Source organism: Anomaloglossus baeobatrachus, chromosome 9, assembly GCF_048569485.1.
Source record: "Anomaloglossus baeobatrachus isolate aAnoBae1 chromosome 9, aAnoBae1.hap1, whole genome shotgun sequence".
In the NCBI taxonomy this organism is placed as follows: domain Eukaryota; kingdom Metazoa; phylum Chordata; class Amphibia; order Anura; family Aromobatidae; genus Anomaloglossus; species Anomaloglossus baeobatrachus.
Genome location: NC_134361.1, coordinates 157,926,750 through 157,944,275, shown reverse-complemented (window position 1 = coordinate 157,944,275; position 17,526 = coordinate 157,926,750). Strand labels below are relative to the sequence as shown.

Sequence of the window (17,526 nt, the reverse complement as noted above, 5' to 3'; positions counted from 1 at the left end):
TCAGCCTCCCCCCAGTCTCAGCCTCAGTCTCCCTCCAGCCTCCCCCCAGTCTCAGCCTCCCTCCAGTCTCAGCCTCTGCCTCCCTCCAGCCTCCCCCCAGTCTCTGCCTCTGCCTCCCTCCAGCCTCCCCCCAGTCTCTGCCTCCCTCCAGCCTCCCCCCAGTCTCTGCCTCTGCCTCCCTCCAGCCTCCCCCCAGTCTCTGCCTCTGCCTCCCTCCAGCCTCCCCCCAGTCTCTGCCTCTGCCTCCCTCCAGCCTCCCCCCAGTCTCAGCCTCTGCCTCTCTCCAGCCTCCCCCCAGTCTCAGCCTCTGCCTCCCTCCAGCCTCTTCCCAGTCTCTGCCTCTGCCTCCCTCCAGCCTCCCCCCAGTCTCTGCCTCTGCCTCCCTCCAGCCTCCCCCAGTCTCAGCCTCTGCCTCCCTCCAGCCTCCCCACAGTCTCAGCCTCGGCCTCCCTCCAGTCTCAGCCTCTGCCTCCCTCCAACTTCCCCCCAGTCTCAGCCTCTGCCTCTCTCCAGTCTCAGCCTCTGCCTCCCTCCAGCCTCCCCCCAGTCTCAGCCTCTGCCTCCCCCCAGTCTCAGCCTCTGCCTCCCTCCAGTCTCAGCCTCTGCCTCCCTCCAGTCTCAGCCTCTGCCTCCCTCCAGCCTCCCCCCAGTCTCTGCCTCTGCCTCCCTCCAGCCTCCCTCCAGTCTCAGCCTCTGCCTCCCTCCAGCCTCCCCCCAGTCTCTGCCTCTGCCTCCCTCCAGCCTCCCCCCAGTCTCTGCCTCCCTCCAGCCTCCCCCCAGTCTCTGCCTCCCTCCAGCCTCCCCACAGTCTCTGCCTCCCTCCAGCCTCCCCCCAGTCTCTGCCTCTGCCTCCCTCCAGTCTCCCCCAGTCTCTGCCTCTGCCTCCCTCCAGCCTCCCCCCAGTCTCTGCCTCTGCCTCCCTCCAGCCTCCCCCCAGTCTCAGCCTCTGCCTCTCTCCAGCCTCCCCCAGTCTCAGCCTCTGCCTACCTCCAGCCTCCCCCCAGTCTCTGCCTCTGCCTCCCTCCAGCCTCCCCCCAGTCTCTGCCTCTGCCTCCCTCCAGCCTCCCCCAGTCTCAGCCTCTGCCTCCCTCCAGCCTCCCCACAGTCTCAGCCTCTGCCTCCCTCCAGTCTCAGCCTCTGCCTCCCTCCAGCCTCCCCCCAGTCTCAGCCACTGCCTCCCTCCAGTCTCAGCCTCTGCCTCCCTCCAGCCTCCCCCCAGTCTCAGCCTCTGCCTCCCTCCAGCCTCCCCCCAGTCTCAGCCTCTGCCTCCCTCCAGCCTCCCCCCAGTCTCAGCCTCTGCCTCCCTCCAGTATCTGCCTTTGCCGCCTCCCCCCCCCCCCCCCGCATGCGCAGATCTCCGGTCTGCATTAGAGACACTACACTCCCACGCTCCTTATGAATCCACTTACCTGCTCCAGTGCCCGCCGCCATCTTCCTGGCTCACGTGAGTATCCTCTTCTGACACCGGCTTCCATCACGGCGTCCTGCTGTGAGCTCTGCATGTGACGTCCACACAGCAGTGGACGCAGCACAGAGGAAGGAGCTGATTGGCGTGCACCTGTGACCCCGGAAGTGCAGGCGCCGGCAGTTCCGGGGTCAATCAGCTCCCTGTGCTCGGCGGCCACAAAAAAAAAAAAAAAAAAAAAAAAAAAAAATTTTTTTTTTTTTTTTTTTTTTTTTTTGCTGCCAGAAGGTGCCGCCCCTCACAATCTGCCGCCCTAGGCACCGGACCACGGGTGCCTAATGGTAAATACGGCCCTGATCTCTAGTCAAAACAGTTTGCATACATTGTTGGCAGTAAAAGAGTTTACCATGTACAGTGGTTAGCTTGGGCTATGAACCCCTTCCCAACATATTATGTACCATTACATCATCTGTTGGGTCACTTTTCAGTTTCTGAGCTTATACTGTATATATTTCCAGGCAGATAATGGAACACAGCATTCATCTGCCTCTAACAGCATCAGCAGCCAATGGAGTCGAGCTGAGCCCTTTACCGCTAAATTCTTAAATGCTGCTTTCGATCTGATGGCGGCATTTACAGGCCAGGCTACAGCCCGGTAGGCATACTGATTTAGGGTATGTTCACACATCAGGTTTTTGCTGTGCGGCACAATCCGGCGCTTTGCGGGAAAAACGCATCCGTTTTTTTTTTTTCCGCCGGGTACGGTTTTTCCTCATAGACTTTTATTAGCGCCGGATTGTGCCGCATGTACTTGCGTTTGATACGTTTTTTGCCGTATGTGGCAAAAATCGTCACTCCGGCGGCCGCACAGGACGCCGAGAGGAACTATTTTTGCCAGTGGCAAAAAACTGCATAGCGCCAGGTGCGGGGCTGTGCGGCATGGTGCATAATCAAAGTCTATGCGCGCCGGATACGGTGGCATGCCTAAAACGCTGGAAGCATGTACCGTATCCGGTTTTTACTTCTGAGCATCCCCAGAAGTGATATAAATTCATTGCTTGTCAGAAAATCAATCACTCACTCACTATCTCTCAAACTCTCTCACTCACTGACTCAATCTCACCCACTCACCGATCACCGGCGCGGCGGTGCACGGCTGTCAAAGCTCTGGCGGCTTCTCCTGATTTGAAAATGCCGGCCACCCATTATTCAATCTCGTATTCACTGCTTTCCCCGCACACCGGTGCCTATGATTGGTTGAAGTCAGACACGCCCCCACGCTGAGTGACAGCTGTTTCACTGCAACCAATCACAGCCACCGGTGGGCGGGTCTATATTGTGCAGTAAAAAAAATAAATAATTTTAAAAAAACGGCGTGCGATTTTTTTTTTTTTTTTTTTTCCCCCCCCCAATTTTGATACCAGCCAAGATAAAGCCACATGGCTGAAGGCTGGTATTGTCAGAATGGGGAGCTCCATGTTATGGGGAGCCCCCAGCCTAAAAATATCAGCCAGCAGCCGCCCGAAATTGCCGCATCCGTTAGATGCGACAGTCCCAGGACTCTACCCGGCTCATCCCGAATTGCCCTGGTGCTGTGGCAGTCGGGGTAATAAAGGGTTAATCATGGCAGGCGTCTGAGACACTCCCAATGATTAACCTGTAAGTGAAAGTAAATAAACACATACACCCGAAAAAATACTTTATTTGGAATAAAAGACAAAAAAACCCCTCATTTTCCTCTTTATTAATCCCCAAACAACAATCCAGGTCCGAAGTAATCCAGAGGGCCCACGACAATTTCAGCTCTGCTACATGAAGCTGACGGGAGCGGCAGTAGAACACCGCTGCTCCTGGGAGCTCCACGCAGCAACTGAAGGGAGTCGCACTGTCAGCGGGGATGTCACTGAGGTAGTGCCGGTGTGTGCGGTGATGATGGGGGCTGTAGTGCCTGCGTGTGCGGTGATGATGCGTGCGGCAGTGCAGGGGTGTGCGGTGATGATGCATGCGGTAGTGCAGGGGTGTGCGGTGATGATGCTTGCGGTGATGATACGTGCGGTAGTGCAGGGGTGTGCGGTGATGATACGTGCGTTAGTGCAGGGGTGTGCGGTGATGATGCGTGCGGTAGTGCAGGGGTGTGCGGTGATGATGCGTGCGGTAGTGCAGGGGTGTGCGGTGATGATGGGGGTGGCAGTGCTGGTGTATGTGCGGTGATGATGGGGTCTCTCTCTAAGCATAAAAAAAAAAAAATAAAAACAAAAAAAACTGATCCTTTTTTTTTTTTTTTTTTTTTTTTTTTTTTACCGGATCCGTCGTATCAGTTTTTACACAATCTGAGACTGATCCGTTGCATCAGGCACAAACCGGATTGTGCCTGATTGGAAAAAACTGATGTGTGAACTTAGCCTTACCATGGCATCTGGGTATCTGCCATGATAGTACTCCTATGAAGACATGCAGGTGGCTGACTTTTAGATTTTATTTTTTTATTTATATACTGCAATACTGTGTGAATTTCAGTATATAGTATAAGCAGTCAGAAAATCGCACTTTCAAGTTCCCTAAGGGGATTGCAAAATATATTAAAAGAAGAAAAGGTCTTTAAAAAATTTGAATCTCCCCAATTTTCCCACATAAAATGTAAAGCAATTCAAATGTAAATAACACGCCCAGCTCCAGGGCCGGGGGGTACTCATTACTAGTCCGGTGATGTCGCGGCGGCGTGGCTCTGTTCCATGACCCTGGCGGTGTCTTTCAATAGCAAAGGGATGATTGTTATTATGTGAGTTGTAGTTAAGAGTATAAATTTGTGACGTCACCTGTGGTATTGCGGTTATGTGGGTCATCACTGCGCTGTTTATTCCCCGGTGCAGATGTTGATGACGCAGCTGAGGTGATATTGCTCCCTACAGGTAGAGCTTGAGACCCGGGGATCATGAGAGGGCGCGGGAAGGACGTACACAACACTGGGGGTTGCAGTCAAAGTCTTTACTCACGGTACCAGCTCTACAGGTGTACAGTAAGCCGGCAATCACCAGCAGTATGCTGGGATCCTCCGTGATGGGCTCCCGACAATACCGGGCAGGTCAGAGGTCAATACTGGTGCACTCCTCAGATGTGCCTTTCCTGGTAGTCTCTACTGCGCTGACTGTCGCCCTCCTGTCCCGCGCCTTCACACACAGTGCCCTGAGCCAGGGGGCCGCAGACCTTCAACGGGTTTTCTGCCTGCTTGGCCCCCTGATCCTCTGTGGCCCCTTTCCAGTGTTACCCAAGAGTACGTTAGTTTTCTTTTTAGTCCAGGGACTGGGTCCCCGTTTTGCGGCCAGATCATACCAGTGTGTGTGTGTGTGTGTGTGTGTGTCAGTCAGTGGATGACCCCCTACTCACCCTGGGATGGGATACCACACCTCTGGATGAGTTGCAGCATCTCTGTGGCAACGGAAGCCTCAGGGGCGCCACATAAACATATTTCATAACCGTGTATGTACAAAGTCCAGTTCATCAAGATATTCAATCCAACTGGTAAAGGCTGGAACAAGGGAAAAAAAAAAAAACTTCACAATGTCATCTTTGATTGCAGCAACTCCTTGAAAAAGTTTCTCAAGACGCTATCAAAACATCATATCTACCCTAAAATGGTCCATAAAAATGTCTGCCTAGTATTAAAAAAAAAAAAACCAAAACAAAAACCTAAACTCTGACCAAAAACGGGCCACTTCAGCAACAATGATGAGGAACGTCCTGGACGACCGAGAATGGTTGTTGTTCCTGAGATCGTCGATGCTGTGCACAATTTCACACTGGAGAATCCACAAACTACAGCTAAAGCAAAAGAAATAGCAGACATCATGGGGATTTCCCATGAACGTGTGTGTGTGTGTGTGTGTGTGTGTGTGTGTGTGTGTGTGTGTGTGTGTATAAAGAGTGGAGGCACAGTGGTTTTCCTCATCCAAAAAAGTTCAGGGTGCAAAAATCAGCCACTAAGTTGATGGCATCTGTATTCTGGGATAAGGAGGGTGTGGTGCTAGTGGACTACCTTCAAAAGGGTTCCACCATCATTTCAAGGTATTACATTGAACTTTTGGGCCAAGTAAAGGCAGCTCTGAAGGCCAAAAGGTGCAGTAAGCTGTCCAAGGAATCTTGTTCCTGCAAGACAACGCCTCCGCTCACACTGCACAAGAGACCACGGCAAAACTGGCAGAGCCAGGCTTCCAGCTGGTTGACCACCCACCTTATTCACCTGATCTAGCTCCCTCCGACTATCCTCTGTTTCCAAATCTGAAGAAACACCTCAAGGGTACCAAATTTCACACTATTTCTGATGCCATGGCTGCTGCGATTGCCTGGTTTGAGGCACAACTGAAATCCTTCTTTTTGCTAGGCTTACAGAACTTGGAATACCGATTTATAAGAAGTGTGTTGACAACAGTGGAGAGTATGGGGAATAAATGTAAAGTTTCATCAACCTATCTTGTTTTTTTGTGGGTAAAGCTACCGTATTTTTCGGACTATAAGACGCACCGGACTATAAGACGCACCCTGATTTTAGAGGAGGAAAATGGGAAAATAAAACTTTAAGCAAAAAATGTGGTCATGACACACTGATATGGGGCGAGGATCTGCTGCTGACACTGTTATGGGGGGTAATGTCCCCAAATTCTCTACTAAGGTACCCCATCCTGGTAATGATCCTCCTGCCTTGTATATGATCCTGCTATAAACCCCCATCCTGCTCATATACCCCCATCCTGCTTATATACCAGCATCCTGCTCATATACTCCCATCCTGCTCATATACTCCCATCCTGCTCATATACTCCCATCCTGTTCATATACCCCATCCTGTTCATATATCCCGATCCTATTGATATACCCCCATCCTATTGGTATACCCCCCATCCATCCTGCTCATATTCCCCCATCCATCCTGCTCCTATACCCCCATCCTGTTCATATACCCCCATCCTGTTCATATACCCCCATCCTGACTGCTCATATACTCCCATCCTGCTCATATACTCCCATCCTGCTATATGCCCCCATCCTGTTCATATACCCCCCATTCATCCTGCTCATATACTCCCATCCTGTTCATATACCCCCATCCTGTTCATATACCCCCCATCCATCCTGCTCATATACTCCCATTCTGCTATATGCCCCCATCGTGCTCATATACCATCCTGGTATATGGCCTGTATCCTATAGCACAGAGAAAAAATAAACGTTTATACTCACCTTTTCCTCACTCCCTGCAGCACCGATCATCTTCCTCTCTGCGCCACTGACCTGTGTGTGTGTGTGTGTGTGTGTAGCCGTTCCCCTGCTGCATCACGATGTCTTCCTGTCTGTGCTGATCAGCTGATCAGCACAGATCAGCTGACCGGCACAGACAGGAAGACATCGCGTGCTGCAGGGGGACAGCTCCACACCCCGCACTGATGATGACGGCGCGCGGGGGGCAGTGAATACAGCCGCACATGATCACTCCAGGCTGTAATTGCCAGGGGTGATCATGCGGCCGGCTCTTTGCTATGCGCGTGTCCCCGCTCGTCCCCGCTCGTCCTCCCGCCCACCTGTCAGCGCCGGCTTCTGCACTGAGAAATGGGCGGGAGGATAGGCGTGCATATGTAATGAGCGGGCCCACGTGGTCACGAGCAGGCGCTGCTACAGCCTGCTCGTGCCCCCGATGACCCGCAGCACCCTCATTCCCGGCCGCAGCCCTATAGTCAGACCATAAGACGCACCCCCAACTTTCCCCCAACATTTGGGGGAAAAAAAGTGCGTCTTATGGTCCGAAAAATACGGTAAATACTTTACAGCCCCTCGTAGTATTCTGCTTGGTCATCACTAGTACTGAGCTGAAGAATAAAACTGTCTTGTCCTAACACTTTTACTACACGGTGAAAGAACTAAAATTCCCTCCCACAAAAGAGTAATTTCTGAACTTCTGTTTTTTGTTCAATCTGCATCAGAGAAATTGGAATAGAAAGCGATCACAAAATATGACGTGTCCTAAAGTGCTACCAATAAGAACATCAACTCATCCAACAAAAAACAAGCCCTCAAGTGACTGTCGGCAGAAATATAGACAAATAATGGCTCTCAAAATATGGTCATGCAAATAGTTTTGTGATATATTTTGTTTAAAAAAAATATATATATTTTTTTTGAGTGATTAGCACCAAAGCATTTAAAAAAAAAAAAAACAAAAAAACCCTCTAAATCTTGTATTGCTATAATCTAGCTGACCCGAAGAATAAAGCCATATAATCACTTGTATAGCACAGTAAACAGAATAAAAAAAGTAATTGTTTATTCTGCCTCCTAAAGATTGCACTATGGCTCGGCTCATATTCATCCTGCGATCTATGCTGAGCGCTTACATCAGCGTCTCTATGTAAATATGTAAAATATGTGATTCAAACAGAACCCTTTTTTATTTAACTTGCATAAAAGTGCAGTCGACCACCACTGAGCCACAGTGTGCCTAAACCGCAGTTAGCATCCACATGTTTGGCATTTCTGCAGTGAGGCGAGCCCATTTAATTTACGGGGTGCAAATCTCCAGGCGCTTAAGTTGGGCATAGTTACGCGCACTATAATGGCAGATTTCCATTTTCACTCTGTAACATCAATTTCTGCTTGTTTTGGAAAACACCCATGTAGTCAAAATCATCACTACACCCATAGGTAAATTTCCAAAGGGGTGAAATTTCCAAAATGGGGTCACTTGAGTGAGGTTTTTACCCTTTATAAACTAGATGTTTATATTAAGAGGTGTAGTTATTAAAATTGGGTCAATTATGGGGGATTTGCTGACCTGAAACCTCAGGGGCACTACCAATGTGAAATGGCTTCTACAACCATTCCAGCCAAATCTGCAATCTAATTTCCTGCTCTTTCTGCGCTTTGCACTGTGCTTGAAAAGTAGTTTCCAATCACATATGGGGTATTGCCATACTAAGAAGAAATTGTGTAACAAATTTTATGGTCCATTTTCTCCTGTTACTCTTGTGGAAATGAAAAATTTTAAGTCTTCAGCATCATTTTTGTTGAAAAAAACCCCAAAAAACGTAATTTCATTTTTGCGGCCCAGTGTAGCTTGCAAAATGATTTCGCTTTTAGAGGGTTTCTGCTGTTTTGAAACCTCTGAGGCTCTCCAAATGCAACATAGCGTCTGCAGTCTATTTCAGACAATTGCACTACAAAAATAAAATGGCGCTCCTTCCCTTCCTAGCTCTGCTGTGTTCCCAAACAAGAGTTTCCGACTACATAGGGGGTATCCCCTGTACTCTGGAAAAATTGCGCAACAAACTATGGGGTCCATATTCTCGTGTTACCCTTGTGAATATCAAAAACTTAGGCTAAAGCAACATTTTTGAGGGAGAATCATCAATCTTAATTTTCACGGTCCATTGTTTTAAAATTCTATGAAGTTCCTGTAGGTTCAAGATGCTCACCACACCTCTAGATAAATTCCTCAAGTGGTGTAATTTTTAAAAATGGGGTCATTTTGGGGGTGTTTCCACTGTTTAGGCACATCAGGGAATCTGTAAAAGCGACATGGGGTCCACTAATTATTCCAGCCAGTTTTGCGTTCCAAAAGTCAATTGCGCTCCTTCCCTTCCTAGCTCAAACAGTAGTTTTCCACCACATATGGGGTGTCTGCGTACTCAATGGAAAATGGACCATACAATTTGTTGTGCAATGTCGCCTGTTGCACTTGTAGAAATGCAAAATTTCTAGCTAAACCTCAATTTTTGTGTGAAAAAGTAAAATGTTCATTTTTGACATGCTGCAGTTTTTTTCTGCACTAAAAACTGCAAAAAAAAATAAATCAACGTGTGCACAGCAATTCTGAATTGTTAAAGACTTTGCAGGAAGAAGGAAAGACATGCAGTTTTGGGCAACAAACCACCCAAAAACACGGCAAATGCGCAACGTGCATACAGAGCCTTGGTTCTTAACAAAAAAAAATAAATAAAATTGTGCTGATGTAAGGGTCAAATGTTTATGAAAAAAAATGCATGGGACAAAAAATGTGCAAAAAAACCCACGTGTTTTTTTGTTGTGCTTTTCTGCCAAAAGGTGCAGTTCGTTGGTGAATAAATTTTCTGCAGCGTGCGCACATACTCCTAAGAATTGACACTGATCAGATTTGAGAAATGAGGCTCGGTCTTTAAGATTAAAGTTAAAAACAATGAAAAAAAAAACCACACTTTATTCTGAATAGCAGCCGCTATAACGTGTGTCCAATTCAACATGACACATTTGGGGAAAATTCCTTTTTAATTACTGCTCTAGGTATAAATGAAAACTGTTAATATAGTGTACCATTAAGGCAAGTGTTTTTAGAAATGTTTTTTATTTTTTTATTTTTCAGTAAAAGTGGAGCCTGATTCCATGTCTCCAGTGGAGATAAACAGTGACAGTGATGAGAGCCTTGTGGAGACCTCATCCTCCTTCCAGGAGAAAACACATGGGTAAAACAAATGTGATTTCAATCTCTGTACTTTTACTTTTAGATTAAGAGAGCAAAAATGGAGACTGCACTGATGGGGGAGAGGTCCAGGAGGAAAATGTAGAGTTTCTCTAGGTGCAGCATCCCAACTTCCCAACTGAAGTACTTTTCCAGCACTGTGACAGAATGGCAAAGCACATTGAAATAACGGTGTGATTAATCAAATGAATGATTAGGAAGTACATCCCATTTTTCTTTTTTTTAGCGAGTAAACATCTTGCTAAAAAAGTTTGTCTTGTAGATTACCGTGATCAAGGAGAATAATGGCACAGTGTCCTTCCTTATTGAGACAACTGCGCTCTCTCTCCTCCTGCTCAACACTTACCAGTGTGGTCGATGCTGGGCAAAAGAGAAACCTACCCTCGGGATCTGTATGGAGGCTGCATGTCAATGGTAGCCTTCATGGCCTAAATAGGCTATATTGGCCATCAGAATCACCTTACTTCTTCCCATCAAGCACATCTGAGACGTTCCTGGTTGGCAATTGTAAGAGGAACTGCCAGCAGCGGATTTTGATGATTTGTCCAAGAGCACTCCGCGCAACAGACCAGTCCTCAGACAGTCATGAATACCATCATTGATGGTAGCCAAGACCAATCATTGATAACTTCATTGATGGCAGCCAAGACCATTCCTCCAGACAATCACTAATCACGTCATTGATGGCAGCCAAGACTGGAAATGTTGGACTTTCTATGCGTGGAGCTCATGCTCTATACTGAATAAATTTTCAAAGTATTGTGATTTTCATTTGCGTATCATTAATATGTCTATTGATCCCGTGCTATCCTCAATTCACCGACTTTTTTCCTTCTTGTTCATGATTTTAAAATTGCTCCTTTTCATTCAGTACCCGACTCCTTCGGATGCAGCCGAGCGGAGCCGGTTTTCCAGATCTAAGGAAAAGGAGAGTTCATCAGTGTGATTTTGAAGGCTGCAATAAAGTATATACCAAGAGTTCACACCTAAAGGCCCACAGGAGGATACACACAGGTACCTTTCCGGATAATAAAGTTTTTCTTTGTCCACCGTTTGGTGCCTGGAACGCTGTGACATGGAGCACTTCTAACTTTTATACTTCTTCTCTTCTTAGGAGAAAAGCCCTATAAATGCACGTGGGAAGGTTGTACGTGGAAATTTGCCAGATCGGACGAGTTGACTCGACATTTTCGTAAACATACAGGCATTAAACCTTTCATTTGTTCGAAATGTGACCGAACCTTCTCTCGGTCAGATCACTTGGCCCTCCACCGTAGGAGGCACATTATGATGTGACAGTGTTTCATGGACCTATTGTGACACGGGAGGGACTGAAAGAAACTTTGATATTTCATTGATTTCAGATCCATGGCATAATCCTCTGCATTATCTTCGTCTGTATCTTTCTTTTTGGCTTTGTCTATTGATTTTTTTGGTTTTTGTTCTCTAGTTGTCTCTTATTTATTTGTATGGTGCAAGTCCCGTTCTGTAGAGTCACCTTCTTCTGCCACAGAAAGCACAGTCCCGAAGAGACAATTTTCTACTCCACCAGCATCTTTGTTTCCCCCTTTCTTCTCTAAGAATTTTCTAGAAACTTACTCCCCGGCTTCCCCTAGACTTGGGATGTTATGAAGTGAATACAAACGCTTTATCTGAAGTAATGTGACCTAGGAGGAATCGAAGCACCGCGTGTTTGCCCTAACAAGTGACGCTGGAAGACACATACTTTCTACTTGAGATATGGCAAAAGCCGTTCTGGTAGAATTTTATTTTTATTTTTTGTTCATTGTTTGGAACAAGCTGCAATATATAGGTATTGGGAAAATTCTATCTATCATCATGCCACTGTTTAGGGTCACTTTAAACAGAATTGACATTACTCCCTTATTTAACAAGTTAATTCTTATTCTCTGTAATTACAATTTTTCTATATTTCTTAACTTTCCTTTTAATTTTTTGTTTTGTTTACTTGGCATACATGCACACGTTTTTGCAATCTGTATCCCTGAAAATGTATTTCTGCATAGATATGTTTGGGTGGACAAAAAAAGCAGTACAGCAGGAAAAAGTACGCCCAGTTATAAGTTAGGAGCCTATTCTCTGTAATTTTTTCCACCCCTGTACACCTTGTATGTATGTAATTATATATTTATATATGTTATATTATATGGACATATGTGTAGAAACACAAACCCCCTCACATCAGTAAGTATGAGACTATAATAGGAATTAGATTCATGCTGCCTGGACCATGGGCAGGGTGATTCTGAGGACCCGCGGGGCGATTGCATCCAGGTATGTTTCACTCTGAAATGGAGCATAGAACATAGTTTCAAAAGCTGCTTTCGGAATATAAGGGAGAGACCTGACTAGTTTTTCCGATCCCTGGCTGGCTTCTCCCACCCTGTTCCAGGTGATTGGTAGGTCTGTCCCATGTGGGTATATAGAAAGATTGGGTTGAGGTGGGGAGAAAGCGGCTGGGGACCATATCTGACTAGTCAGGTCTGTGAAACACAGATACAATGGCTGAATCATGGGCTGTATCTAATGACAGGTTCCCTTTTAAACAGTCACTGATCTGAATTATGATGGCCTTTTTACATGATGTCTTCAAAAGGCTTCCCAATTTATTTATTTTTTGGCACTTATGGTGGAATGGGAATGTGTCATCATAAAATGACCTATTTTTTCCCCAATCTTAGCTAATTTCTAATTCAGTTTCATTAAAAATGCTGTACGTTTCCTTGAGTACACAGACTACTATTGATTCTCCTCCCTTACTTCCTGTCTGATGGCACTTTGTTTGAGAATTTCAGTGTATGTTGGGACACTCAACCAAAGCGTCATCAGAGCAGGGAAAGAGGCTGCTGTCACTGTCACAGCTTTTGCCTGAAATGAAGTCATTAATGACATTCATTTCAGGGGCTGCTCCATCCCTCACTACTCACTCTGTACTGTGCGATAGGCTCCATGACCGTGTCCGCTCTGTTGCCAGCTTTGATCAGTAGAACTGGCAACAGAGCAGTGTGCACCATCTATGCACAGTGGTAGAGTACCTGGCGGTGTTCAAAGACCAACGCCGCCCCCACAAATTATTTTGCTGCGGGGGGCAGTGCTGGTCTCTGCACCCCTCCTGGTACTCTGAGTGCACTGACAGTGCGCGCTGCTCTGTTTTGCTGGTTTTACTGATCTGAGCTGGCAACAGAGCAAACACTGTCTCGATGCAGATGGCACAGTGAGCAGAGAGGGACAAAGCAGTCCCTTAATCTAGTTTCATTGATGACTCTTCATTTTAGGAAGGAGGCAAAGGGTGTAATGGTGACCGCATCCTCTTCCTCCTGCTCTGATGATGCTTTGTTTGAGTGTTCTAGCATGCACTAGAATTCTGAAACAAAGCATCATCAGACAAGAAGTGGGGGGAAAAAATTAGTAGTAGTTAATGTAGGCAGGGGAAGCATTTTTAATGCAGCCATTTTAGAAATTAGTTTAGATTAAGCTAATAAAAAATAGATAGGGATTTAGTGTGAAATTTCTTTCGGACCACCACTTTAATGACACGACCTACTGGGACTCTAGGGTGTAGGCCCACTTTTTTTTCCCTTTCAAATTTGGGTTCATAGTATCATAGTTTTTAAGGTTGAAGGGAGACTCTAAGTCCATCTAGTTCAACCCGCAGCCTAACATGTTGATCCAGAGGAAGGCAAAAAAAACCCCAATGTGGCAAACAAGTTCCAATGGGGAAAAATTTCCTTCCTGACTCCACATCCGGCAATCAGACTAGTTCCCTGGATCAATACCCTGTCATAAAATCTAATATACATAACTGGTAATATTAAATTTTTCAAGAAAGGCATCCAGGCTCTGCTTAAATGTTAGTAGGGAATCACTCATTACAACATCATGCAGCAGAGAGTTCCATAGTCTCACTGCTCGTACAGTAAAGAATCCTCGTCTGTGATTATGATTAAACCTTCTTTCCTCAAGACGTAGCGGATGCCCCCGTGTTCCAGTTGCAGGCCTAGGTGTAAAAAGATCTTTGGAAAGGTCTCTGTACTGTCCCCTCATATATTTATACATTGTGATTAGATCCCCCCTAAGCCTTCGTTTTTCCAAACTAAATAACCCCAAGTTTAATAACCTGTCTTGGTATTGCAGCCCACCCATTCCTCTAATAATCTTGGTCGCTCTTCTCTGCACCCTCTCCAGTTCAGCTATGTCCTTCTCATATATCGGTGACCAGAATTGTACACAGTATTCTAAGTGCGGTCGCACTAGTGACTTGTACAGAGGTAAAACTATATTTTTTTCATGAACACTTATACCTCTTTTAATACATCCCATTATTTTATTAGCCCTGGTAGCAGCTGCCTGACACTGGCCACTAAAGTGAAGTTTACCATCCACCCATACACCCAAGTCTTTTTCTGTGTCTGTTTTACCCAGTGTTCTACAATTAAGTACATAATTATAAATGCTATTTCCTCTACCCAAGTGCATGACCTTACATTTATCTACATTAAACTTCAATTGCCACTTCTCAGCCCAATCCTCCAATTTACATAAATCTCCCTGTAATATAAAATTATCCTTCTCTGTATTGATTACCCTGCAGAGTTTAGTATCATCTGCAAATATTGAAATTCTACTCCGCATGCCCCCAACAAGGTCATTTATAAATATGTTGAAAAGAAGCGGGCCCAATACTGACCCCTGTGGTACCCCACTATGAACTGAGACCCAGTCCGAGTACGTACCATTATTAACCACCCTTTGTTTCCTATCACTGAGCCAGTTTTTAACCCAGTTACACATATTTTCCCCTATCCCCATTATTCTCATTTTATGTACCAACCTTTTGTGTGGCACCGTATCAAAAGCTTTGTTACCAGTAATTAAAGCATCTGCTCAGTGATATTTGTACAATTATTTCCCAATGTAAGTAGTCTAGATAACAGCGAAATGAATCCAGACTAACAAGGCGCCTCCACTCAGTGCCGGCTGTCCCTTTTTGGTGTTCCTAAGTATCTCTACACAAAAAGTTGACAAGAACATCCCCTTAAGTAGGAGTTGGTGAATGTCTCCCACCAAGTTTTCCAGAAACTTTTCTAGTTCCCAATAGTCTTTGTAGAATTTTACAGTGCCTTTGAAAAAGTATTCATGAACTAATTCCACATTTGTTTTCACTTTACGCCCACAAACGTAAATGTATTTTATTGGACCTTTGTGATTATTCTCACTCAAAGTAGCAAGTATTTGGGAAGTGTAAAAGAAATTATACATGGTTTTCTAAATATTTTAAAAATGTAAATTAAGTATATTAATTATTATATTAATCCCCCCTAAGTTAACACTTTGTAGGACGACCTTTCGCTGCAATTACTGCAAGCCATTTGGGGTATTTCTCTTCCAAGTTTGCACATATAGAGGCTGAAATTTTTGCCCATTCTTCTTTGTAAAATAGCGCTCACTCAGTGAGCTTAAATGGAGGCATCTGTGATCAGCAAATTTCAAATCTCGTTACATGTTCTCAAAGGGGTTTAGGTCTGAACTTTGATTGGACCAGTCACACACCTGACTATGCTTTGGTTCTGGCAGTATGTTTTGGGTTATTGTCCTGCTGAAAAGAGAACCTACAACCCAGTGCAACCTCTAACGGGTTTTCCTCCAGGACTGCCCTTTGTTTTGCTCCATCTACCTTCTCATAATCTCTGACCAGCTTCCCTGTCCCTGCTAAATAAAAGCATCCCCATAGCATGAAGCTGCCACTACCACGTTTGACAGTAGGGATGGTGTTTTCAGGATGATGTGCAGTTAGTGTTCCTCCACACATAGCCTTTTGCATTTTGTCCCCAAATGTCTACATTGCACTCATTTGACTAGAGCACTTTCTTCTACATGCTACAGCGTTTACCTGAAAATAAGATACAGTGTTATATTGTTTATTTCCCCGAAAATGTGCTAGGCTTATTTTTGGGGTAGGGCCTATTGTCAGTTGGGGGTAAGTTTACCTTCCAAAAAAGCAGGCACTCCCCTCTCCCCACTTTCCCAGGAAAATTAAACCAGACCCCAAACGTTTGCATCGCTCCCAAGTCCTCCTGCCATCTTCGGTGGGTGCTTCCAGCAGGTATGTTCCACAGCAGTCCTCCCCTGCTGGTCAACACTCACATACATTAGATCACACACACTCCTATACACCATCAGATCGCACACACACTTGCCATACCCGGCGATACCAATTTGCTTCCATTCGACAGGGAAACCTGAGATGCAGTGCAATAAAACACACAGAGGACCTGCGGTGGAAGGCATTCATGCGTTCCACCACGGGTCCTCACACTCCACTGTATGCGATCTGATGTGTGTGTTGCGTTCCACTGCAGGTCCTTGATGCGTGCCACTGCAGGTCCTCCCAATCGGTATCTTGTGAATATGATTGCGGAGTCTTTGGCCTTCTCTTTTGGGGGTGTCTGCTTTCTATAAGTGTCCTGCAATATTCTCTACCTTTGTTTTGTTTTTCTTTTTAGCTGCTTGGACACTTCATTATTGAACCGCGCCTAGGGCTTATTTTCGGGATAGGGCTTATATTTAAGTCTTAAGTCAAAAATGCTGAAAATTCCTGCTAGGGCTTATTTTTGGGATAGGGCTTATTTTCGGGCAAAAAAACCTGTAGCTTTGTCCCCTACATGGCTGATATCATGAATGAATCAGCTATTAGGTTCCCTTTAAATTGTCCAAGTGTCTGACACGTATTTTTTAACTGTACTGAAGTTTTTTAATAAAGTCTGACTATTACGGTATTATTAAGTTACATTATAGCATTTATGTCTTGTTACATTATAGCATTTATGTCTTGTGGCTTTTTTCCTTTTTCTGGCACTTTGTACATGCTGTTTGGAGAAGAGCCATTGAAAGCTAAATAGTATTTTTTTTCTCTTTGCATTGAAATAGCTCAGGGTATAAATCTACTTACACACTGTTTTTGGTTTGTTATATGGGATCTATTGAAAGTCTACATAACATAGGCTTATATATATTGTATAGATCCAAAATTTACTCCCATTCAGAAGTGCAGCAAAATACCCCTTTTATATTTGACCTCGTGTAATCTGATACCTCCAAGTTAAAATCCTGAGTGACCAATTGCCTCCAGAAGTTATATAATTAGTAAATTGAATCCCCTTGGGTGTAATTTTATTCTCAGTATAACTAAAGTTGTTCTATGAATGACTCATTGGTTTCTTTGAGAATATTAGTAAAAACACAGTAACATGAAGACTAAGTAACTCATTAGACAGGTCAGGGATAAGGAGTAAAGCAGGGTTAGGTTGTAAAAGAAGTAGGCAAAGCTCTGAACATCTCATGGAGCACTGCTCATTATCAAAAAAAGGAAAGTGTATGTCACAACTGCAAACCAACCAAGACATGGCCGTCTAACTAAACTGACATCCCAAGAGGGAGGGCACTAATTAGAGAAGCAGGTAAATACTCATGGTCACTTCGGAGGAGCTGCTGAGATCCACAGCTCAGGTGGGAGAATCTGTCCACAGGACAACTATTAGTTATATAGGCCACAAATCTGTCCTTTATGGAAGAATAGCAAGAAGAAAGTTATATTTGAATG

At 45.2% G+C, this 17,526-nt stretch overlaps 1 protein-coding gene across 2 annotated transcripts in view; it reads left to right on the top strand.

Moving 5' to 3' along the window:
* Positions 1 to 12,716, top strand: part of KLF8 (KLF transcription factor 8) — a 121,569-nt gene extending 108,853 nt beyond the window's left edge. For both annotated transcript variants that reach the window (XM_075322768.1, XM_075322769.1), the window contains exons 4-6: positions 9,789 to 9,888; positions 10,777 to 10,919; positions 11,020 to 12,716. In XM_075322768.1, the coding sequence (XP_075178883.1) occupies positions 9,789 to 9,888; positions 10,777 to 10,919; positions 11,020 to 11,201 (425 nt within the window). In that variant the 3' untranslated portion in view covers positions 11,202 to 12,716. The remainder of the gene's footprint in view (positions 1 to 9,788; positions 9,889 to 10,776; positions 10,920 to 11,019) is intronic.
* The last annotated feature ends 4,810 nt before the right edge of the window (positions 12,717 to 17,526 follow it).